The sequence below is a fragment of the Phoca vitulina genome, unplaced genomic scaffold, assembly GCF_004348235.1.
Source record: "Phoca vitulina isolate PV1807 unplaced genomic scaffold, GSC_HSeal_1.0 scaffold32, whole genome shotgun sequence".
Taxonomy (NCBI): Eukaryota; Metazoa; Chordata; class Mammalia; order Carnivora; family Phocidae; genus Phoca; species Phoca vitulina.
The window spans coordinates 12,330,802-12,356,782 of NW_022589735.1; the positions used below are offsets into that span (position 1 = coordinate 12,330,802).

Consider the following 25,981-nt stretch of genomic DNA (forward strand, 5'->3'; position numbering starts at 1 on the left):
ACCAACAGACTTACTACTGGATGCAGTGGGTCCACACACCAGTGGGTCTGAATGCTTTGAATCTGAGGTCCAGTTCAAGCCCACACCACCCCGATCGGGGACAGAATTCCTTGCAGGCTCTGTGACAGGCTGTATGTCAGGGAATGGATTATTTTTAACAGGGTGTGGAGGTCTCGTCCATCCTCATTTCTTGCATTCTCCTGTGTGATCCTCTATGATGATGCAGTATTCCACTAACAAAGACTCAATTCTAATGTTTTGATTGTGATGTCCATTAAGAAAAAATGTAACAAGCTCATCCAACTAATCACTTCCCATGAATAACCATTTAAGACAAGGCCAAAATAGGTTAAGTTTTTAAAGGAAGTTAATTGTCAAGATATATTAAGTAGATAATTGTATTATGGGACGCAGATATGGCAGCAGTCAGAAAGGTGGACATTAATTGATTCATTCTGGCCAATATTGTCCTAGAAGCTGCTACTTGGCCAGAGTCTTTTTTTCCCCCTCTTTCTCTCTGTTTTTAATCTTAGCATCTCAGAATGAAGCTGAATGGAGAATAAATTGCTTACAAGAAAAAAGAGTTGCGAATGGTTTTAATAATGATTCTAGTAACTTTGAGAGAGTGTCAACAAAGACTTATTGCTTCTCTGGCAACAGAGCAGGAGAACTGCTTATCTCCTCTTCAGATCAGGCTCCAGAGCCATCGCGCCCTCCCCTCTCCAAGAGCAGGGCTCCGAAATGTTTATGTACACCGACACGCTCGCTACCTGGCTCATAAGCACATCCGCTGTTTCCCGCGGGCTCTGTGTGCACGCGCGCGTGTGTGCATGACATGGTAACCAGATAATGTGCCACGTCTAGGCTCCCCTTGTTATTTATATTAAATAATGACACGATGAGGTGGGTGGCCTGTAATTCCCCCGTTTTCTGTTAACCACCCTGCCCAAGTAAACTGTTTTCTGATCTCTCCTAGATGGAAATCCTGTATGAATGTGGAAGCCATTAGCCGAGTAATTGCTGTCTGTTACCATGACAACCAGCCGCTGCAGTCACCTGCCCGAAGTGTTGCCAGACTGCACCAGCTCGGCTGCGCCCGTGGTGAAGACCGTGGAGGACTGTGGCAGCCTAGTGACTGGGCAGCCGCAGTATGTCATGCAAGTTTCGGCCAAGGACGGGCAGCTGCTGTCAACGGTGGTGCGGACTCTCGCCACCCAGAGGTAGTACCGCTATTAAAATAATTGAATCTGTAATTGATCCGGAAGACTCTCGGTCAGATGGAAACTGCCAGAGGGAACGTAATTAGCGCTCAGGTCTTTTGTGTCAGGTGAGCCGAGGTGCTACCCGAGTTCTCTCATCCTCGCCATTTCTATAGCGATGGGGCATAAAGCTAAAACTCCCGTTGTTGAGTTTTCCACTTCAGGTCACACGTGCAGAGAGAGCCAGGCAGGGAAAGATCCCACAAGACACAGGGTGTCTTTCCTTGCATTTGTTATGTGGACATTGCTATGGTAATTACACTCTTGTTGCCAGGCGCTAACAAAGGTGGTCCTTTGTGAGCATGGGAGGAAGGAGGCACCTGATTTCAGGTGACAGAGCCAGAAGTGATTGGACTTGTGGGCACAACTTCTGAAGGGACATTCCTGGTGCTTGTGCCAATCAGCACTGCCTGATGGGAGATCGTCTGGGGCTTCATCCCGGGTGAGTCTCTTCTCTGGCACGTCCCCACTTGGGGGCCTCTTTTGTGGCCCCCTCCTTTGTGCCCCATGGGCCCCCCAACTCCTGATCCTTCCCAACACACCCTGCCCTACAATTGTTCAAACTGCGACAGTTTGTCTCCCCAAAATGAGGAACCAAAGCAAGGCCAAAGGCTCCGACCAGCCCAGAGATGGCTCGTCCAGGCTGGCTCTTTGTCCCTGGAGGTCTCTCTTGCGCTGTTGCTGTCCAATGGCAGATTGAGAGCCACGGGCTGCCCGGCCAATACATGCTCTTTGGCTTCTCCAGCTTTCTGTCAGGATAGGTAGGGACAACTCTGATCAATTAATGTACAATGCCTATCAACACTGGACCTGTCCTCTGATACCAGCACCACTTCTGACCCAGAAGCTTTAGACCAGTCACTCGCACACTGACTGCTTACCTTGGTCTGAGCAACTCAACCAAACCCTGCGGGAGAGATCCAGGCCCACACGCACCTGCAGCAGGACTGTTGGCAGCACCACAACATTTTCTGTCGCCCCAGCCTGGACATGGTGGCCACCAGACATGGACTCACACCCTCGTGCATCTTGTGAACGCTGCCCACGCATCTTCTGCTGCCGATCAGTGCAGCTCTCGCTAAGGGATCGAGTAGAAAAAAGTCAATATGTATTTTCCCACCTCTCGAAAAGCTTCTAACAATTGGTTAAGACTCAGAATACGACACGGCGATGAGCATCATTGCTCATCTGTGAACTGAGACAGGTCACTGTGCGTGCACCCGTCACCCTGGCAGCCCTTCACACACCTTGTTTAATCAGGAAGAACAGGCTACAGAGCTAAGATGACTTAGACCTGTGAGCCGGGGCGTGTGTGTGTGTGTGCGTGTGCACGTGCTCACACGCACATGCATCAGGGGTTTTCACATGTTTACGTGGTCATGTAAACCAGATGATTTTCGACTTTCACATGCATTTGGCTCAGTGGGAATGAAGGAGCCAGGAATAATCAGAGAAAAAAAGTCAACTCCTTCAACTTTCTTCTCCCAGCCCTGAGTGGGTCCCCCTTCTGGGCAAGTAGGAAGGAAGTCTTTTCCTCTTTTAATCCCCCTTTAGCCTTCACTCATTCCCAGGATCATCCCAGAAAGGCCCTTGGGAAACAGCAGTGCTTCCATGCCAGGTAGAGGGGCTGTCCCCAGGTGGGCACATACAGTGATAACATAGTTTAAAACTGAGTGCCCAATAAAGGACAATATGAGAAGCGATACACGATAATGTCGATCAGAAAGGAGTGGTCCTTTCCCGAGACACAGGATGCACGGGGAGCTGAGGCCATCTTAGTCTGAGCCCTTCCTTGTCCACTAACTTCCCTGATGAGCGCTACATCATTTGACTTTCCCTGACCTGAGTTTTCCTGTAAGTGAAAATAGTCACCATTAACGACACATTTACTACATGCTGGTCCTTATTCTAAGCTTCGGATTTGGACCATCTTTTCTCATCCTTATGTCACCTTTGAGGAAGGCACCATTCTTTGCCCCTGTTTTAGAGAGGACAAAACTAAAGTACAGAGGGATGACGTTACTTGAACCAAGTTAGCCAAATGGGAGGCAGCAGACCTGGGGTTCAGAGCCTGCCTCATCAACTACTACGCCGTGTGCCTCACGGAACGTGCAGGGCTGGCTTTTCTTTCCAGATTAATGGCAGAGCTCTGGACTGAGGCTGCCTCCCTAGGACATAGTCATTACTTGCATTCAGCATAGTATCCTTAGCGTCCTCGGGAAGTTCACAGGATCACCTGCCCCTCAGCTCGGTACTCTGGCTCAGACAACACTTCCGTGTTATGGCTCGAGAGTTGGCTGCCAGTTAACTTGCCTCCCCTCACTGTCCCCCCCTAATGAAAGGAGAAATGAAAAGAACCTCTGAGTATTTGAAAGTGTCCTGGTTTGGTTCAAAAGGCACAATTTGCCTAGAAACTGCAGGTGATGTCATTTCAAAACAATTTCCGTTTTTAATGGTGAGGAATCATTCTTATTTCTTGATTGGTAGTTTGCCTGAACAACATCCATGTCCAAGACAACAATAACATGCTGCTCACTTTCACCCACTTTCGGCCCTGGGCCACCCCTCCTTCTTTATATTGTCAAAAGGAGGTGCCTGAGGACCCCGGCCCGCCCCGCCCTCCACTACCGTGTACACGGAGTGTCCATCCAGGGTGTTAAAGCAGGTGTCTGCCTGAGGAAGGTCTGAAGGACACAGAGCCAGAGAACCATCCTCGTGGTGACGGTTTCGGGCCTGGTGACCAGCAGATGCCCCTCCTTCTCTTGCAGCCCCTTCAATGACCGGCCAATGTGCAGGATCTGCCACGAGGGCAGCAGCCAAGAGGACTTGCTCTCCCCCTGCGAATGCACGGGGACCTTGGGGACAATTCATCGGAGCTGCCTGGAGCACTGGCTGTCGTCCTCAAACACCAGCTACTGTGAACTCTGCCACTTCAGGTTTGCAGTCGAGCGCAAACCCAGGCCGTTAGTGGAGGTCAGTCACTGGGGCACGTCCTGAAAACTTAGCTCTAATGAGCAAATGATGTCTCCTTTTATGCCCGGATCACAAACCTGGTGCAGCTCAGTGAAGCACAGCAATAGCAGTGTGCGTGAGTGTGAGTGAGTGTGCGTGAGTGTGTGTGGGTGCATGAGTGTGCGTGTGTGTATGTGAGAGACACAGAAACAGTTCACACGCTCGCTCCGAAGCCAGCAGTAGAAAGGTGATCTCCATGAGGAGACAGGAGAGTGGGGAAGTTGACAGAGCTGCTTCCCCTTTTTCCATCCCTACGAAATGGAACAAAGAGATCCAACACTCTCTCTTTGCACACCATCTGCCCAATTTGAAGCAACAGGTAAGTGGGCATTTGGGTTGCGTAGCCTGAGAGGTCTCTATGAAAAAATAGAGGTGCACAGGATAATGGATGCTGACTTACTCTTCTGGGGTCTGAGTAAGTTCCATGACCTTAGGTAAGTAATTTTACCTCTTGAAATTACTATGAAGCTTAAATGAGGTAAGATTTCTAAAGCACTTAGAATACCAAGTACATATCCAAGTGTTTGAATTAAAAAAAAAAAAATCTCTCTTAGGAAATTATACACAAGCTTTTTTCAGCTAATAACCTAGCATTGGAATCTCTTTTCTTTAAAATGCAGGCATTTCAACCCAGCCATTAAAATGGCAGGACACTCTTTCATATTTTAGGAGCCACACATTTCTCCTTTAGACCAAAGGTCTAGTCCTGTATTAGCTAGAAGCAGCCGAAAATATCATTAGACTATTTTGCCCTCTCTCCTACCCTCAATTTCTACTAGTCAATTAAAAATTGGATGTTAGCAACAATAAATATTCTAATATATTATGAGCCAGAGCTAACCTTTGAAAGAGACCGAGACCAAGATTATGGGCCTCTAATCCAGACCCACTGATAACCTCCCCCTTCTTTCAGCAGCTGACCCAGCAGAACTTTGGCATTAAACTAAAGCTAGAAATCAAGACGCCCTTCTTGGAGACTTTAAAACAGGACGTTAGCACCTTGGCACTTACGGCTCTAGAGAGCTCTGCATATACCTGCTCTCCTGTTGGACCTTGAAAATTTAATCAGGACCTGTAAACTGGGGCCTGTTTTAGCTATGACATACTTGCCAAATGGCACGAGATTTATTTGACTTGCCTCAGTACACCTTCTGCTTTAAGACTCTGGATCGAGTGACCTCTTAATTTAGCAGTCTTGCTGCTTGACGTCCACTATCAGAAATTCCTATTTTAATCTGGCCCCACGCCACATTCCCTGGGATTTACATTTCAGAACTTCTCTGCAGAGGTGGGGGCTGGGGGCAGGGTGAGTATAATTAAACAATAAACAAGGGAGGCGAAGATTTCTCAAGCCCAAAGGCAAAAGTGAAAAAGAAGCCTATTTCTCCTCTCCAGAAATTTCTGGAACCTCCCCAAGTTGATATTGCACCTTCTCCAGGGAAGCTAGCTTCCCGGAGTAAAAACAAAACAAAACAAAAAAACAAAAACACAACTCTGCTTTAAAAGGGCTACAATCCAGTGGTCTCTACTGGTATCTCCCCAGTAAAGAAGACTCTTATTTTTGCTTGGTAAAAATCCCAGTGTGTGTGTGTGCGTGCGCGCGCACATGTGTGTGCTCACATGCACATGTCGGTTTTATCCAACTAACTCGCCTGTGTCGAATCATCCAGTGAACCCCTTCCATCGTGGAGAGGAAAACACACCCACACACAGAGGTTCAAAGTCGCCTATGCTTGGCCACAGACTCTGGGATCTTAGGCAGCCAACATTACACAAGGAATTGAGGCAAATGACCTTGAGAATGTGTGAGGCGCTCTGTAAGATTTAGGGCCTCGCCTACAAAAACTTCACCCAAACGGTCACCGGTGGTGAAATTTTCATTGCACAAATGGAATGTGACATTTTTCAGAGTTAATGATGATTGAACAAGTTGAAAGTGAAAGGCAAACCTTCTCAAGCCGGGGGAGGCTGGCCATTTGATCATCCCATGGCGAAATGAACTTGCTGTTTGACCACAAGCAATAAAAAGAAGTTGTGTTTGGTTTCTCAGCTGGAGGACAAATGAGAACCAGGTGCAGGCAGATTTTTCAACAAATGACATTACTAATTGACTTTTCTACTCTTACCAAAAGGCAGGTTTATTCACACTGAGCTTTGCTTCATATTTTTATCTCGAGATAACCAAGCATTTTTTGGAAAATCAGCAAAACCCGCCTATTTGGGTTAAGCATTGAGAGTATTGTTACTTTATTTCTCATTTGTACTCTTTCAGTTGCTTTAATCATTACTGTATCTACCAGTTGGATCTGCCTTCTCATTAAAATTCTATAACTTTGAATTTCAAAATCAATATGACAATAATAGCTTCTTGTTTGCCAGAGGAAGTGGTTGAAAAAGTCATTTATAAATGTTATTTATCAGCACCCAGATGTTAACATTGGTCAGAATCACTGCCACACCTCAAATTCCCTCTGTTCAGGAAACCCCCAGTCCTTCATCCAACATAGCCCTAATCCTCCTGATCACCACCGTTGGGAAGACACTGCCCCGTTCCTTCCTTTCTTGCACTCTCTGCGGCCAGCAGCTGGGTGTTCATTTTTCATAGATCAGAAACCCAGAGTTTCTGTCTACAAGTTTCTACTCATAATGGCCCAATCAGTGGACCAGTTTGTATTAGCACCTCCAACATGGACACCACGTCCTCACTTAACCAATGCCCATCTGTGAGACATAGCTCAGTTTCTCAGAGCTGCAACAGGGGGAGAGTGAGCTAGGGGCTCTCCATGATATCCTTAGTCTCTATAAATACTTGCAAAAAATACGTTCCACACTTAAAATGAGGACATTCTCAATATGTGATTTATACCTCAATAATATGATTTTGTGTGTGCCTGTCTACGAACCTACCTGCCTCCATGGGCACACTAAATCATTTAGTGTCCTCTGGTAAATTAATTGGCAATTTTATATCCTAAATTTTTTTTTTTTTTTTTTTTTTGCTGCTCAGTAAGCCAGTGTAACAAGGGCTAGTTTCAACCCAAGAGAGCTACTTTGTGATCATCGGTTTATTCAGATGTGGGTGAATTTCCTCTAGTCCAGCTTATGTAAATCTCTTAAGGTCTGTGTCAGTCAGGCAAAGCTTGACAGAGAAGTATTCACACCGTATGTAGCAAAAAGGAAGAGCGGATACAACACACATACATCTCACACCTCCACGGACAGCACTTCTCTCCTCTGAAGCCGATGTCTTTTTCATTGATGATGGAAAATTTACCCAGTAGCAATTTGTCAGATAAATTATCCCCAAGAATAATGACCTGGTAGAACGCAGTAAATAGACATCCACTAACCATAAAAGGATTCGCTGAATGACCAGCCTGGGTGGTTTTATGGGCTCCTTCCTGCTCATTTTCAGTTTTCCTCATCTCTCTCTGTAAATTGAACTCTGATACCATTCTTTTATAACAAAGGGAAAAACACAGAAAACCAATAAAAGTAGCATGATGCGTTCCCCAAAATGTGTGCCTTGACTCCCGCCTACCGCGGTGATTGCATATCTGATGGAGCAGTTTGCCAAGGAAACGCATCTTATTATGTGCAAACATCGTGCTTGCAACATGAGTTTCCACTGATGGGAGTATCTGGCACTGGGCTTTCCTAAGACATGTATCAGTAACACCCACCCTGGCCCGGGAGACTTATGAAGTAATAGATCAGCTCAGCACCATCCTGATTAAAATGAAATAGCCAGGAAATGGTGCAAAACTGGGGGGAGATCTTCCTAAGATCTGCTCTTCCTCTGATCGGGGAGACATGGTGATTTTTCACAGAGGGAGTGATTAGGTTTCCACATTCCTAGTTCCTTTACACAGACCCAGCTGATTGATAAGAATGGTAGGAACAATTTAAAAGCTGTTCCCTGTGACTCAGAGGTTTAGCTAAACTGAAACTGAGAATGTTTTCACACATATCAGTTACTCAGAATAATGGGATGTAAAGCGAGAGAGAGGAGGATTAAGGTTTTTTTTTCCTAGACTTTTTATTTATGATACATATATATATATATATATATTTTAAGTCACTAGAGGAAAATGTTTCTAAAGTGTGCCCTGGATTCAGTGTAATCTCCAGCTACACAGCAGGAAGCCGAGCTGAACTGCTGTGGGGAAACCACTTTGTACCTTGGCATTTGCTATTTAATAGATTTAAGACTTCCCTCAAACCCTCTTAATAAGTATGTATCAGGCTTAGGTAGCGACATTGCTTGACTCTTATTATAGTGGGTTTGGTTTGGCTTTGATTTTTCATATATCCATTTAAGTAAAAACATGGTTTTTTGGTTTCGGAGCAGGCAAATTCCTCTCAGCAAACCCCTGTAGCATCAGGGTATTGACATAAAGGGATTCAAGGAGCTTCCCAGGCGTGCGTATCACGTATTCCGTTCCTCGAAGGCGGGCAGGCAAGCTCCCCCACTTCACGCCAACTCATGAGCGCAGCCTAGTAAGGAAGGGAGCGGGACCATGATCCCAGCATGGGATAGGCAATCCAGAAGCACCTGCTCATTAAGTCAGTGCATGAATGGACATCCTCCCTTCCCCCAGCTGCAAACTGTATATCGTACTTTGGGCCTGTGGCTATAAATCTAAGAAGCCGACACCATGGCCTTACGGTTCAAGCCAGACACGGCTAGACGAGGTCTTCCAGGAGACACACCAGTGACCCAGCTTTGAGCCACACAGCACAAAGGAGTACTTATTAAGTACTCACTCGCCGGTCCTCCGTCAGGTTTGTCAGAAAGGCAGGGGATTGCAGCCCTGTGGGCACACCAAGCAGTGAGGAGAAAACACACACTCCAGGACTCCGTAGGAAACCTCTGGCCCGAGTTAGAAAAGTGTGGTTGGGAGTAGCGCAGATGGGGCCGAATCGGAAAGATTCGGGCCCAGCTAGCCTCTGCCAAGCTTTTAGGAGGAATCCAGGCACTATACAAACAGGGCACCGTAGTTCTGGGTAGAAAAGCTCATATTGAACATTCGGTAGATGAAGACACAGGTTTACCACGGTTCCGTGAGGCCAGACTCCCTCGGTGAGAAAGAAGTAAGAAAGTCTCATGCGCTGCTCTCGGCTTCTCCCTCCTATTCCGGGTCCTGTTCCGGAGGGACGAAATGGAAAAGGTCACCCCCTGGCGTCTGTAGAGTAGGGTGGGAGGGCTTTGGCTGAAACCACCAGGAGCTCCCACTTCTCCCTCTCACACCCAGGCTGACTGCCACCACCTGAGCTCAGGGCCGGTGAGCACAGGTTCCTCTCGCTCTGCCCCCAGGCTCCCTGGTCCCTCCCAACCGGAGGCAGCCCTCTGACCCGCTCCAGGCGAGGCTACAGCCTCACAAAGCAGAGGAAGGACTTGCAGCATGAAAGACAAAGAGAGGGGAGTGTGTTGAGGAAGCTTGCACGTCTAAGTTGTGGATAGCACAGCCTCCGGCTGAGTGAAATCCTTGCCGGTGACTTTGCCAAGCAGGGCTTAACATGCCAACTCTGGCCACTGGCTTGTAACTGTAGTATATCCCACATTGGGCTGGCCGCCCACGGCCTGCAGTGAGAGCTTGGACGAGTCACTTCTCTTTATGCGTTAGCTCCTCACCAGCCAAGTAAAGCAGAGCTCACAAACTGGCTTGCTCACTCATGCACACAGGTGTGCTTTTTGCTTCAACACTTTTTTAAATTTTTTTTTAATTTTTAAAGATTTTATCCAATTTTATTAGAGAGAGAGAAAGAGAGAGCATGGGGGGGGGGGCAGAGGAGAAGCAGACTCCTCGCTGAGCAGGGAGCCCGACGTGGGACTCGATCCCAGGACCCTGGGATCATGACCTGAGCTGAAGGCAGACGCTTAACCGACTGAGCCACCCAGGCGCCCCCACACTTTTTTTTTCTCCAAAGGAATTTGAATGCCTGTAGGTAGGATAAGCACTCCCAGTTCATCCAGACCTTGCCTCTTGCTTCCATCCACCCAGCGCTCTTCACCTTCTTGCATTACCTGCCTGCCATTTACATTTGAGATTGCAAAATTGGGTGATTTCTCCCACCTGTCAGAGTTTTCTGATACTACAAGCATTTTTTTTTTCCTCCCAGCATCTTTCTTTCAGGGTAGTATAGTCTGGACCTATGCATCTCCCTCCTATTGTTCCCACATGGTAAGTGAGCTGAGATGCCTGGTTCAGAATCACAAGGCAGATGAAACACGAAGAGACGGTGCATCAGCATGGACGGGGTCAGAACAACAGCAGTTCCGGTACCTTGCACTTCCAGCCCCCCCTTTAGTGTTGCCCAGACACTTCCTTAACCTCTGGTAAGGCCTCTGGACAGGCTGCCAGCCTGCACCTGGGCTAGCCGCACCATCTTTGCAGCCAGCCGGCGAGATGACATCCCTGCTGCCCTAAGTCCTGAGATCCTCCACCCGTAGTTGTTCTGTCTTGAATTTTCGTCTTGGTTCTGGTGGCTAATTTGGCAGTTGCTCCGTTACTTAAAGCTTAGTTACATAGAAGGTGTTTTAAGGTGTCTATTAAATTCACAGCTTGCTTCATTAAAAATCACTTCATTAAAAAAGCAAGCCAACCGAAGTGTTCCCGTGGCCGTGCCAGATGGAAGGGAGCTCACTGCTTGTTGCCTGTGTTTTCAGCCCATCCACTGCTGGTACAGGATTAATTTGGAGGGAAAATCCAGTTCCATGCATAAAAAGAATTACATGACCAGATTCTATTATTTTAAATTGTACTGAACTTGGGTTGAAATACAAATTAGAATCCATGTTCGGAAGAGGACCTTTGGCATTCTAGCAGGGCTCCCTTCCACTGGCTCGCTGAGGATGCAAAGACACAAAACGCCAAGAGTTGCTTCACCCAACTTTTTAAATTTCATTCTGTATTTTAAAAAATACAAAGGAGGGCGCCTGGGTGGCTCAGTTGGTTAAGCGACTGCCTTCGGCTCAGGTCATGATCCCAGGGTCCTGGGATCGAGTCCCACATCGGGCTCCCGGCTCAGCGGGGAGCCTGCTTCTCCCTCTGACCCTCTCCTCTCTCATGCTGTTTCTCTCTCGCTCGCTCTCCAATAAATAAATAAATAAAATCTTAAAAAAAAAAAAAAAAAAATACAAAGGAGGGGGCGCCTGGGTGGCTTAGCCAGTTAAGTGTCCGACTCTTGATTTAGGCTCAGGTCATGATCTCAGGGTCGTGGGATCGAGCCCCGCATCGGGCTCTGTGCTCAACGTAGTCTGCTTTTCCGCTGTCCCTCAGCTCCTCCCCTCCCCCCACGCTTGCTCTCTCTCAAAAACAATAAAATAAATTAAAAATACAAAGGAGGATGAAGAATAATGTCTCAAACAGGTGCATCTCCACCACCTAGAATTAACAAACCTTAGCATCTTGTGAGCGACAGACCTTTCCAAGGAACAATGTCTTTGTGGAGACAGACAGAAAACGGCTGTAGTCTTCACTAATTCACCCACAGATGTTCTCTCATACAGGAGAAAACTGAGCCGGGTTTTCCTTAAGCCCATCTGGGCCAAGAATAAGAGGCAGTAAACAAAATGAGACCAATAATCCTGCAAGATTCCGGACCCTTTTAGCTAACTCCCAGTGTAAGAACAAATAGGACAGCGAGCATGGCCACCGAGAGGTCCACTTCTTTGAAAGGCAGGCAATTAGAAGCCATTATGTGGGAGTTAGGGGTGGCGATAGTGGAGGTGAAACTGTCCCTGGGCAACTGGCAGGAGAGCTTTGTAAAGCGGAGTCTGAGAGAGGAGCGTTGCTGTGTCACCGAATGACTAAATCTGGAAATCGTCTTTCCCTAAGTCCTGCCACGGGAACTGCCCTGTGCAGGTACAACGTTTCAGGTTGAAAAGAAGGGAGACATTGATTACAGATTTCAGATGCAGCGTTACAGACTCTGCATACGGCCCCCCACTGGGGGCTTCCGCCACCCTTCCCCTTGCCTCTTCAGTTTTGTGTCAATAGCCGGCACTTTTAACTCCAGAGAAAGAATACACATTATTAAACAAATAATGGTGTGAAATATTGCAAGCAGTACATGATTATAGTTAAACGCTGCCTAATGAACAGTTGTATTCGAATGAGCAAAGCCGAGAAGTGTCTTCACTTAGGCAGTGGGAAATCAGTGGCTGTTCAGTCGCAGAGTGATTCGCTATATGCCTGTTTACGGGAGAAACTTCGTTTTCCAGAAGAGGCACAGATCTTGACGTGACACCCAAATCCAGGGGCAAATGCTTAATTTCACTTTGCGTCCACCTATTTGTAGCCTCAAGATTTCACATCCCAAAGGGTTTTTCTTCTTAAGTTGTTTACCCATTTCCTAGGCAAAAGAGAACTTAGATGAGCATGCTGTAGTGCTCATATAACCATCTGATTCCCATGCCTCTATCCTCATATGGATACTATCCCATTTTGTAGGTAAAGAAGCTGAGACTTTGAGATGGTAAGTCACTCTTCAGAGATCTCAAGTACTTTCAGCCACAGGGCTAGTAGGTGGAGAAGGCAGAAGAACCCAGGTCTCCATGACCCCCTTAGTCCTTGATGTTCCCAACCATACCTGGCTTCTTCCATCCTGGCTCGAAAGTACTTCTTTTCTTTTTCTTTTTCTTTTGTTAAGATTTTATTTATTTATTTGACAGAGAGGGAGGGAGAGAGAACACGCACAAGCAGGGGGAGAGGCAGGCAGAAGGAGAGAGAGAAGCAGACTACCCACGGAGCAGGGAGCCTGATGTGGGACTCGATCCCAGGATCATGACCTGAGCCAAAGGCAGACGCTTAACCGACTGAGCCACCCAGGCGCCCCAGAAGTACTTGTTTTCACTTGTTCATTGACATGGACGCACACAAGCACTCACTGAGCCAAGGGCTTCTCCACCCATAGCCAGCCTTCCTAAGAGACTAGATGTACTGATGATTAAAGCCCTGATCTCCTCTTAACACTGAATTCGCCTGTTAAACCTAAAGCTGCTAGTAAGGGGGTGGGAGAATGAATGGGCAGAGCACAGGATTTTTAAGGCAGTGAACCTACTCTGAACAATGGTGGATACATGTCATTTTGCATTTGTGCAAGCCCATAAAATTACAATATTAAGAGCGAACCCTAACATAAACTCTGGACCCTGGCCACTAATGACGTGTCAGTAGAGGTGCATCGACTATAACAAATGCACCACTCTGGTGGGGATGTTGAGAATGGGGGAGTCTCTGCAGCTGTGCGGGTAGGGGGCATATGGGAACTCAATTTTGCTATGAACCTAAAATTGCTCTTAAAAATAAAGTCTGTCTGGGGCGCCTGGGTGGCTCCATCTGTCAAGCATCTGCCTTCAGCTCTGGTCTTGATCCCAGGGTCCTGGGATCGAGCCCTGTGTCGGGCTCCCTGCTCAGTAGGGAGTCTGCTTCTCCTTCTCCCTCTTCTTTTGCCCCTCCTCCCCCAGCTCATGTTCGCTCTCTCTCGCACTCACTCTCTCTCTCAAATAAATAGTCTAAAAAATTAAAGATAAAGTGTTGAAAGAAACCACACAGACCTGAGCTGGGTCAGATTGAGAGTGGGATAGTGGACTGGCATTGCTTCTCTGTGCCCCTTCCCGCCCCACCCCCACCCCAAGTCCAAGGTAGCCCAAGCTCTTGACCTGGTAGGAGCTGAAGAGATCGTTCATTTCCAAGGACGTTACACACCCTTTCTTTGTTTCTTCTCATCTAGTTACTCCTTCTCCACATTTGAGTCTTCATTTTACTGAGTCATTTGGTCCCCAATTTCTTCCAAGATTTCCCCTCAGGGAGAGAGATCATTAGAAAGCCCCATGAACGCAATAGTGTTAAGAGCCTTTTCCCTCCTTTCATGAACGGCTGTGAAGGCTAATCACTCATAATGTGGCTGTCCGCATTTGTGATGTAAACTTCTTTAAGGACTGTCCTCTAGATCTTTCAGGTTGGTAAAACTGGTTTTGCAACGCACGAAGGAAAACACTGGCTTTTCTCTTGAATTACTGGCATAACTGCCTCATTTCTTTGCTTCCCTTGCTTCCCTTTCGTGACAGGTGCAGCAGATTTGGGGAAAGATAAGAAAGACCCTGTCGGTTCTGGTGCCTTGGCTTCTCCCTCCTTCATCTTTCACTAACTGTGTCTTTCTGTCCCTCATCAACTGCCTGCCTGCATGCTCTCAGACAGGACCCTGTGATATCATCTGATGAAATTTCTTTGCAATCCATTATTACAGAGTTAGAGGGATAGATTTACACCACAACGGACGTGCGAGAGGAAAGTTAGATTGTATGTGTATAATGTGAGGGAGAGAGAAAACTCATCTGAAGCTTCTAGTTCACTGAAAAATGGGTTTAATTCTTAGGTACACCACTTAGGAAAATGTATAAAAATCTGCTTGTGAAGATTGAGTTCAGATTAAAAGAAGAAAAGGAAATATTTTCTACTCATTACTTGACCATTACTTCACCTCCAGCAATGCTATTAGAAACAGGAGGTTGGAATAGACAGTGAGATTCAAAATCTTCTGGGGTGCGGAGGGAAAATGGCTAATACAGCATATATGAAATGCTGGCAAGTGGCTGCAGCAGGAACATTGTAAAATAGGATTTATAGGATGGGGCGCCTGGGTGGCTCAGTCGTTAAGCGTCTGCCTTCGGCTCGGGTCATGGTCCCAGGGTCCTGGGATCGAGCCCCGCATCGGGCTCCCTGCTCAGCGGGAAGCCTGCTTCTCCCTCTCCCACCCCTGCTGCTTGTGTTCCTTCTCTCTGTGTCTCTCTCTGTCAAATAAATAAATAAAATCTTTAAAAAAAAATAGGATTTATAGGCATTTAAGGACTTTTATCTGGGAAGAATTAGTAAAAGCAGAAATTGGGAGATGAAGGGAAAATATCCACCGTCCTAGAAAACAATGCCTCCACTCCTATTTTCCTATATCCAAAGGCTTGATCTTTGCATGAAAAGTGGGAGATTCCGGGAGAAAAGGCATGAGAGACGGGAGGAATAAAATCGCTCTAATGTTTTTCTGAACACCGACCTATCTGCTTAAAGTCTCCGACTCTAATGTTGAAACCCAGAAGTCATCCATACACCAAAATATACACACTTTCAGCTCTTTGGGAGACATACCTGCAGATACATACCTGAGAAATAACCCAGTTAGATGAAGATGTGGCCAGGCAAAAGGAACACCAATCAAAATTCACGCTGGGTGGAAGGGTTCTTTAGCGGAATCTACAAGACACTTCGAAGTGTTTTTACCAACGGGCTTTTCCAGTCTCAGATTTGTTAAGCGGCTTTATTGAGATTTAATTCATGTATCATACAGTTCCCCCACTTAAAGTGTACGGTTTGGTGACACCTAGCGCATTCACAGAGGTGTGTGATCATCACCACCATCTCCTGTAGGACATTTTCATCACTGAAAAAAGAAATCTCCTACTTCAGCCTTCACTCCCTGGTCCTCCCCCCGCTGCTACCTCCAGCCCTGGGCAACCACTAATCTGTTTTATATCTCTATGGATTTGCCTATAAATGGAACCGTACAATACGTGGTCCTTTGTGATCGGCTTGCTTCACTTAGTGTAACGTTTGCAAGGTCTAGTCTCAGATTTTGCAGAAAACGTATCTTAATCTTCCTGGCTATTATTTTATGTATTCTTGATCCCTTCCCAATACCCTCCTTAATATACAACTCCTACTAGTTATCATGGACTGAGTGCTTGCCCTGTGCCCCTGTTCTGGACACTCGACATTCTATTTGTGTCTCCATTTTAGAAAGGAGGACACTGGTACAGAGATGTCAGGGGCTCTTTTTCCTCTTCAAGTGTTGCCCCTTCCCTATCACAGTTTATGAGCTGAAACCCTTTTCATTTTTTTTCTATTTTATTGTATGGAAATCATATGCACATTGATTTTTTTTATATTGTCTGAATGCTTTCCATATTTGCTCAGTGTGAGTCCTTTTCTTCCTTTAAGCCCATTAATTTAATTTGGTTGCTTTCGTGGCTCTGCTGTCCAGCAGCCATACAATTAATTTTTTAAATATCACATTTTGTGCCCTAGGTTAATTTTTTTTAAAACCAGCATCTAAGGAGAAATTAAGGATTCTCGGACACAGTCAAATCCTACTACTGCCCCCATTCTTAAATTTTTCAAAGCTCAGAAAGGTGACCTGAACCAAGCAGTGTCTCAAGACAATTTAAGGAAATACTCTAGAAGAGTGTTTATTCCCCTCAGATCTGTTTGAGAAGCTGATAAAAGCTTGAACTCTCTCCCCTGAAAGGCGCAGACATCTGGTGTTCAAATACAGTCTCCAAGGGCTCTCAGGTTTTCCAGAGCTCTGCACCTTAGTCAAGGACCCCTGATCTGGAAAGACAGTTATGTAAACGGCGAGGGAACATGTTAAGTTTTCCAAAAGTGTCTCCTGCCCCCTTACAATGTTTTGCACATGAGAAGTAAGGGAAATTTCTCAACACTTCGCGGCAAATTCCCTCTTCCCTGAGGAGGCCGCATTATAATTCTGCGGGTGCCACAGTCGTGCATATGGTTTGCTAGTCTTGAAGGGAGAGCTAGTGATTTAGTTACGCACGTATACGGGACTGGGCTAGTTATTAACTCAGCTTCTTCCATGCTTGGCTTGGTTCTGCATGGCGACCTACTGGGGGCACATGTCTCTGGATCACTCAAGCTAAAAATGTCCGTGTGTCTCCCAGCTGGACTGGAGCTTTCCCACAGACAGCACCTGTGTTCATCCAGCCGGACTCCTGCTTGCCCTGTTATAAATGCCAGTCCTTGATGTCGTGACCCATGTCATTTGAACTGCCCCTTAAGAATGTCTTCCCTGAAGACAGCTCTGTGAGCCTTGTAGCAAAATGGTCCCTAAACAGTGACCCTAATCAAGAGAAGCAATGCCATCAAATACCACCACGGCATAGTTCTGCCTAGCATTCTGATACTCAGGGCCCTGTACCCAACGAAGGGTGTCCCAAAAGTCCAGGGGAGCAATAAAGACAGGTGGTTGAGTTGGCCTGGACAGAAAGACGGAGACTCTCTAATCTAGATGTGAGGAGGCTTGGGAAGGACACGTCCGAAATCTTGAAAATCATGAACGGCTTCGACAGTGAGCCCATGGAGTGGGTAGCACCATCCAAATGGCTTACAGGCTAGGGGGCTACCATTGAAATTTGAGGACAGGGAGATTTAAAAATAAAAAGGTATCAGCAAATACTGCAGCACAGGGACTTAGGCCACTGCCTGAAGTGGAGCCTTGAGAGATTCCAGATCCAGTCATTGCTAGGAGGTACCTCATGTCAGCAAGGTCAGCGGGGCCATCTTGTCTATTTGGGATCCTTTTTGGCAGTAGGTGGCCCTGGTGAGACTGTCTCTTCTGTCCTCCATCCTGCACGTGCTCCATGTTTCATTGCAACCCTTACCCCACACTCCGCTCGAGGAGGAGGGACGGGTGGGAGGGGGGTGCTCACACTCATATCGTTACTCTACCTCTGAGGGACACCGGTTTTTAAATATCCCATTTTGAGGACCTGGCTGTGAATTTGATTTCTCTCTATATATATTCCTTTAAACATCCCCAATGATCAAAACAGAGATTTATTATCCTTATTCCTATTATTCATCAGAATCTCCTCTTTGGTCCAGGGTTCCAATTGGGGCTCTTACTTGGTACACTGTCCTGGCACCTTTTGCCCCGTGATCCTGGCCTTCTGCTGGAAGTAATTATTCAAAGCTTCAGAAACCTGGGGTCCAACAGCAGGCCAGCGAGGGGGTGTCAGGTGCCAGCCGGGGGCCCCATAAGAGCCAAATGAAGCAGGGCTCAGGGACCTGGGGCTGCTGGTGGCATCCTGTTGATAACAAACTACACAGTATGATGCCATTACCTCCCAGAGCAAATCATTTCTATTTTTGGCACGATGCATGCCAATTATCAATTTCTTCTGGAAATTTCTGTTTCCTTGCCCTCTAGCCTCCCTTCTTCATCTCCTCTTCTTATGTCTCTGGCTTTCCACTGATCACATATGCCACATAATTCTGCAGCATCCTTCCATATTTTGGATAAGCAATCTCCATTTGGCTGTGATCATGTCTGCACGGTGATGATCTAAAATAATTAGAGCAAAATGATTCCCATTTTGCTTATATCTGAGGTTGTGATAATGTATAAAATTATTTTGCCATCTAGTCCTGCTGTGCCGCCAATCTTATCTTTGGAAAACTTCAAACCGTTGGTGTGGGTGTGCGTCGCATTTGTTTAAATAATGCCACCGCCAAATTATAATGTCTCCGACACAAATATGGTATTTATGGAGCATTATAGCCCATTAATTGGCTTACTGGCCTAAATCCTCCAGGGACCATCACAAATCTCCAGGGTGCCCTTGAACGTACGCTTCAGCCAAATCACAGCTGTGAATGCCAGCACCACTGGTAAGCATGTGTCTGTGGCAGAAATTGCTGTACTGTATTTGACCAGCAGAGTCAGGGCGAGTGGTCTTATGTATGTATGTATGTATCTCAGTTAAACTCATCCTGTTTCTGCTCCAAGTGATCCTCCAGTCAGAAGGATTCATATTCTTCCTTGGCTCATATTTATCAAGCACAGATTAAGTATTTTAGTAAATGGGAATATAACTGCGAACAGGCCAGAATGTTCTTAATGTTGTATCTTAATAGAGCTTGCCTGCTAGGGAGACAGACATGGGATAAATAAGTCAATAAATGAAAAGGTTATTTCTGATAGTGATAAAACTTATAAAGGAAGAACCAAGTTGTCGTAAAGAATAACTTGGTGAGAGAAGGTGTGGTGGTTTGTGAAGGCTTCTCGGAAGAGGTGACCTTGGAGCAGAGAAGTGACCCAAAAAGGAGCCAGACGTGGGAAAAAGTGTACCAGGGAGAAGGACCAACCCCCACAGAGGCCCTCAGGCAGGAACCAGCTCAGCATTTCCCAAATCAGGAAGAAACACCAAGAAGGTGCATGGCTTGAGAGGTCAAAGGAGCCAGATTCCAGGTGCCTAAACTTTTGCCTCACGGACCCACTGGTGCTCTGTTGAAGCCTGTGGATCCCTTCAGAATCATGGAATGCATGGATGGCCCATTTGGAATGCAACGATAACCCATTACACTCTAATACAGCTATCAAAGTATTGAAAACACCAAAGTTGTGATGTAAAATCTAAGTGCTTCTTTAACACATTTTGTGGCAGATCTGATAACCAACTCTGAGGTAGCAATATGTCACGATGTCTGCCACAATGTAACGGGATGTGAAATATCTGTGATTTTCATTGATTACAAAGCCACAGGTACTGCTCATACCAGTAAGATTTTCGCCATAACTCAATGAGATGCTAGATTTCAATTAGAGGTTGTGAAAATCCCCATCCCCAAATCACAGATCCCACGAATCCTACCCTTGGACCCCAAACAACCTGGGCCACATCACGCAGGGCTCGTGGGCCACGGCGAGGTGTTAGACTCTGTGCCGTGGGGAGCCACCGGGGAATTTGAAGCGAGAGAAGTAGGGTAGTCTTGCTGCTTTAGAGAAACTGGATTCGAGGATACCAGGAACAGGAGGGTGAGGAGGCAATTGCAGGTGAGAGGCGAGGCTGGCTTGGAAGCATAGTGGCCCTGGAGAGAGAGACGTGAACGTGTTCAAGATGTATTCCAGAAGAACCAACAGGACGCATGGCTCGCTTGCCTGTGGGGCACGGGGATGAGGAGAGGCACAATCAGGATGGGGTGGAGGGTATTGACAGGAGCCAGCAGGTGCTGTGGGACAACATGGGTGGGAGCTGGGTGATGCCAGTGAACCCAGGGCCCCGTGGTGGACCTAGTCGAGTTTGACACATTGCTGCACAGACGGAGAGATGTCTAGGAAGCAGTGAATGCCCAGCCTGGGCTCAGAAGAGCTCTGGGCTGAAAGATGAGGCACACGCTTTCTAGTTGAACCTGATGTCTTGAACAAAAGTGGGAACTTGAGGCAGAGAGAGAGGGTCCTTCACCACTCCCCTCAAAGCCATACCATCCTCACTCCTGTGAGGGAGACTCCTGTTTTTTTTACTCCCCCAAAGAGGTGAAAAAACTTGATGAGCATTTAGGGGAGCTAACGGGGGGCCACTGGAAGCAGCCTCTCTGCTCTCATTTTAGCCCCTGCATGGTGCTACTTCCCCAACCTTACCCACTGTGGGAGCAAACAGAAATTAGGATCAAGATTTCATGGAGTTATACATGAAACTAATATAATACAGTAGAACACTCTATGTCCATTACACTTCAATTAAAAAAAATTTTTTTAAGGAAAAAAAAATTTTGTAGGATTCTATGTAGTGCAAAAGCAAGCTGAGGGAAAGAGTTGAAAGAACAGTAGGCTGGAGATCTCAAACCCTGGCTCCTCTACCACATAACCTTGAACAAATAGCTTAACCTCACTGGGGCTTAAGATCCTAATTCAAAATGGGAATAATAACACCACCTGCTGTTATGAAATGCCGTGAAAATATCTGGCATATAACAGGCACTCAGTGCATATTTTTGGTTGAAACTGAGTTGTATAATTTTTAAATGGACATGTGACAATATCCCTTTCTCGTGTAGTTCAACGTAGTTTTCAGGTAGAAAAAAACAGATTGGAATTGTGACAAAAACAGTACAAAGGACCTTGAATAATTTACTGGATTTCTCATGCTGTTTCATGACCTGTGGAAAAACAGATGGCATTCCACAATTATTTACATCTTAAAAAAAAACAAAAACACTTGAACAGAAACTACAGGTTTTTCACCTTGTAGCAACAAAATAACGTGTAGATATTTCTCTTCGAAACCTTAAAAGACAGATACATAAGGATCTCTACTCCAGAAGGCTAAACGCAGTGAACTTCAGGACCTGATGTCTACCCACCAACAAAAGTGTCTCCTCACCAATTTTCCGGTCAGGGCTAGTGGCATCCAGATGTTTATTCATTCATTTTCATTAAACGCATTGACTGTGCTCCAGCCCTGCTCTTAGATGGAGGCATACAAGGATGAATGGAAATGAAGTCCCTGTCATCACAGAGCTCTCAATGAAGTAGGGAGCAAAATATAAGCAAGTGAACAAAGAGCATCTTTTCAGAGTGTCTTGGGCTCTGTAGAAAATGTAGCCAAGCACTGTTTGTAGGCGCAAGGAGTGTTTGCAATTCAAAGGTACCATTTGAGCTGAGACCTAAATGATCGGAAGGAGCCAACTGTGCAAGAATCTGGGCAAAGCCTGCCCCCTCCCCCCCGTATGGGAACAGGCATAGGTAAAGGTTGGACATGAAGTGGGAGAGAGAGTAGAAGACATGGTCAGAGAGGTAGGCAGGTGTGAGGTCTGGTCTTGTAGTCCTAGGTGAAGAGTACGGACTTGATTCTGACCATTAGAGAGCCTTAAGCAAAGGAGCAACATGCTCTGATGGATGGATGTTCAAATTAACCCAACTGATTTTGGAGCCAGACCATTGGGAAGCCAGAGTGGAAGCAGGGAGGCTATTGCCTCCCACGGACGAGATGATCATGGCGCAGGGATGGCAGCCAGGGATGTGGAAGGAAGCACAGAGATTCCAGATACCAACTGAAGGTGGTGCCGATAGGCGAGGTATGGAGTGTAAGACAGAAAGGAAAGGGCCGGCTGAGCAACTGGGTGGGTGGTGATGTCATTCACTGAGATGGAGGAGACGTGGAAAAAAGTATGTGCTAAATCAAGAGTTCTGTTTCGGACAGACTGAGTTTAAGTCGTCTGTTAGTCATCTAAGTGGAGATGTTGAGTGGGCTGTTGAATACGCACATCTGGAGCTTTGGAGGGAGGCCAAGGCTGGAGAAGGACATTTTAGGATCACGAGCAAATCCTCTGTGAAGTTTTCATTTGAGATGCGTTTCTGCAATCCTGGTTAAATGGATATCCAGAGCAAGCATCTCCTTCAGCTCCCCCAGAATCAGAATTTCTTTCTGGGCGACTTCAGCTGTCCTGGAAATTCACTGACAGACTGGAGTTCAGGGATTTAAAATATCGGTAGGACTTTGTTTGGTTTTGTTCTCTGTTGTGTCTCAAGTGAATGGAAATGCATGATTTTCATGTTTCATCGTAATCTCTAGATCATGCAAAGGACCCGTCACATACCCGTCTGATCACTGCACTGCCCCTTTGACCTTTCAGTTCCCCAGGCAAGCGGACAGCTTAGTGTGAAATGAGTTGGGCTTCGAAAATAAGACCCATGCCAAGGAAGGTAAGCCCTTGGTTAATAACTCTGCCAAGTGCCAGATTAACAGGAGACACTCAAGCAGATAAACCCATTGAGAAACCATGGTGCAACCTTGCCTTCTTTTTCCTTTTCCTCTCCATAAATTTGTGATGGTTCTATCAGTTGTCATCCCTTCTGTAAGTTTCTTCCATTCTCATGATGGTTTCTCATTAAGGAGATTCATGGGGAAGGTTGTAATCAGTCAGAACTATTAGCCACCAGAGTCTAATCTGGCTCCAGTACAAACTGACCTGCACACGGTCCTGTCTACCTTGAGGATTTAAGCCAATTAGCTCGAAGCCTGGGAGACAGAATCTAATGTCCTAGAACTCTGCACCCCCTTCACCCCTACCCCCTAAGTAAGGGACTTAACAAATTGACACTGTAATTATATCTGAACCCACAGTTAGCCCACCTTGGAAGGCATCACTTGTGCCCGGCTCACCTTGGATGTTACACTTAGGGCCGGTGAATGACTCTGTCGCTGGAGGAATGCTGCTTACATTCCCTCTGCTGTCTCTGGCCCTATGGTGCTGATCGCCATGGTGGGGTGGGGGGGGGGGTCTGTTTTGTTTAGACTGTTGGGCTGGTTTTTGTACCTATTTGCAACATCAGATCAGTCTCCTGGTTCGGGAATGGGTTAGTGATTGGAATGAGATCACCACAGAGAAATAGGCAGCTCACTGCCAGGGCTCTCAATGGCACAGTCTCTGTGCTTTATGTTTCTGATGGAACCAGAGAACAGAAGGCAGGAAGGGTGCCCGGCTTGCCGACAGATCCCCTGGCCGCCGCGTGGGTGAGCTGGCCAGGTGAGCGATGCCATACAAATTAGTACTCTCAAGCATCAACCTTGGCTTTTAAAGCACAGCTAACCACCAAGTCTAAGCAGAAGACTAATGTTAAACTAAAGCGCCTTCAAGAACGATATTCTAGTTGCAAAAGCTGTCCACAAGTGGCAGGATAAATTAGTATCAGGCACCCAGGGGAACTTCGTACACCAATAAACACATTGAAGGTATGCGCCTCCTTCTACCCACTTCATCCCCTCACCACCCACTGCTGCCGCCTTCTTTTTTTTTTTAACTAAGAATGATGATAGAATAGATTATTTTGGAGCACCGTCTTTGGAGCTAGACAACATGGATCAAAGCCAAGGCCAATCTTTTATAAGTCGTTTCACTGCTCTGTGCCTCAGTTTCCCTATCTATAAAATGCTGGTGATAATAGTAGTACCTCTTTCAAAGGTTATTGCAGAGTAAATCAGTTACTTCACGTAGCATAAAGATAGTGCTTTGCATATCATAACGTGTGAGTAAACATAAGCTACTGTCATTGATTGAACATTGTAAATGCCGGATGTGTGAGATTCGAGTGATATAAAGCGTCCACCTCAGGTCAGGTGGCAAGACGGACACACAAATCAACCTGCCATTCTGCCCCGGCCTCCTCTGTATTACAAATATGAGAAATGAAGATGCTACTAAAGAATAGGTCTAATACTCTGTGTATAATAAGTATAACTGATTAGAGAGGCACAAGGCATAACAGCAAAAAATCAAATTGAACAATAATTGAGATCAATCTTTTGTCTATTATGAATTAGGCCACAATGTCTCTGAGATTAAAGCCCAGACATTAGACCTCATTGTGATGTGGTAAAAGAATTAACATACAACAGACTAGTAGCCTAAGAATATTTTTTAAAATTACCATAACATCCTGGCCAGCCAATCCTTCAGCTGTCTGCTGAACCAGTAAAACAGCAGGACTTACTGTATCCCACCTAGCTGAAAATTTGCCAGAAATCTAGTGCACGCGCACACACACACACACACACACACACACACACACAAGTGCCATTTGGTGCAGAAAGAAAATGTAAATATGGAAAGCAAGAAACAGCAAAGTGAGGCTGGCTTGAATCCCACCTCTACCACCCACTTGCCGTCTATCCTTAGGTGAATTAGTAAACTCTCTTCTCCCCTGTGTCCGAATCTGTAAAATGGGGATAATGTGAGCACGTGCTTCACAGCATTATTGCAAGGCCTCAATGAGATGGTGCATAATAAACTCAACTTTCTAGCCCTGAGCTTGTCCCAGCCATAGCTCAGTACTGTTGTTTTTTGTTTTTTGTTTTTCCTGCTGTAGTTCACAAAGCACTAGCTGGACACCTCCCTCCCCAATTCCCTCTTCTCTCCTTATCTCTCAGTGTCCCTCACTCTCTCTCCCGATGTTTTGTACACAACTAATAAATACATATTTATTTACATGGGTAATCCATGTTCATTTGAGAAAAGCAAGAAAATACATACAAAGCAAAAAAAATTAAAGACGACTCATGATTCCACCACCAAGAGTAGCCGCTATTTTGCTAGGAATCCTTCTGGTCTTTGTCTATGTAAATCCACTCCATCTACGTAGGTGTAAATGTCTATGTGCTTGTAAATACATCATTACCTATACAGGGTCGTACAATACATTCTGTCCAGTAGAACTCTCCTCCTGCTCAGCAATATATCACGGCAGTAAATATAAAATGTACATTATCATTTGAAATTACTCTATGGTATTCTAAATAAATTCTGTAATATATTTAGACAGTCCCCTTTCACTAGAAATTTGAGGTGTAATCAGATTTTCTCTGTTATAAACTCTGCTTGTGTAAATATCCCATATCAACTTATTTGGATACTTTGGCAAAGAGCAATTTTTTTTATTCATCAACAGATATTGCCAGTGGTCTTGTTCATGGGACCTGCATTTGTGTAAGAGATAAATAACATTTGGGGTTCTGAAGAAGTCACAGATTTTAACATAATACTACCTATTTAAAGAGCTTCATACCTGGGGCACCTGGCTGGCTCAGTCAGTAGAGATGCAACTAGTGATCTCAGAGTTGTGAGTTCAAGCCCCACACTGGGCTTAGAGCTTACTTTAAAAACAAACAAACAAACAAAAAACACAAATGATTTCATACATAAATATGACCCAGGAGTAAATAACATAAAGAGTAAGCTAAGCCAAAAAGATACATATATATATAGTTAATAATGTGCAGAATCCAGATATTAGATGATCATGTACATATAAAAAGGCCTAGAAATTTTTCAGGAATATAGAAAATCAAAGAACAATTAGAAAATGAGAAACTGGGAACCAGTAGTAATGCTAATCTCGCCTTTGTGATTTATCTTACACCAGACGGAGATAACCAATGATTTGTAATTACTTCCTTCCACACCTGAGTCATTTCATTGGGTAATGTCAACGGCCACATAGATAAATAAAATACTAAATTAATTTTCATAAAATGTATTCAGAATTCTCCAGCAGAAGGAATTGGGGAAAGTCTTTGCCAGGAAGTTCAGCTTGTCTGCTTACATCTGTTGCATACTTATTGAGAATCTACTATGTTTCAG

General features: G+C 45.6%; 1 protein-coding gene across 1 annotated transcript in view; it reads left to right on the top strand.

Moving 5' to 3' along the window:
* The window catches only part of MARCHF3 (membrane associated ring-CH-type finger 3), a 130,150-nt gene that overhangs the window by 94,279 nt on the left and 9,890 nt on the right, over positions 1-25,981 (top strand). Inside the window, exons 2-3 of the mRNA XM_032425046.1 lie at positions 977-1,220; positions 4,028-4,232. Of these exons, the coding sequence (XP_032280937.1) occupies positions 1,033-1,220; positions 4,028-4,232 (393 nt within the window). The 5' untranslated portion in view covers positions 977-1,032. The remainder of the gene's footprint in view (positions 1-976; positions 1,221-4,027; positions 4,233-25,981) is intronic.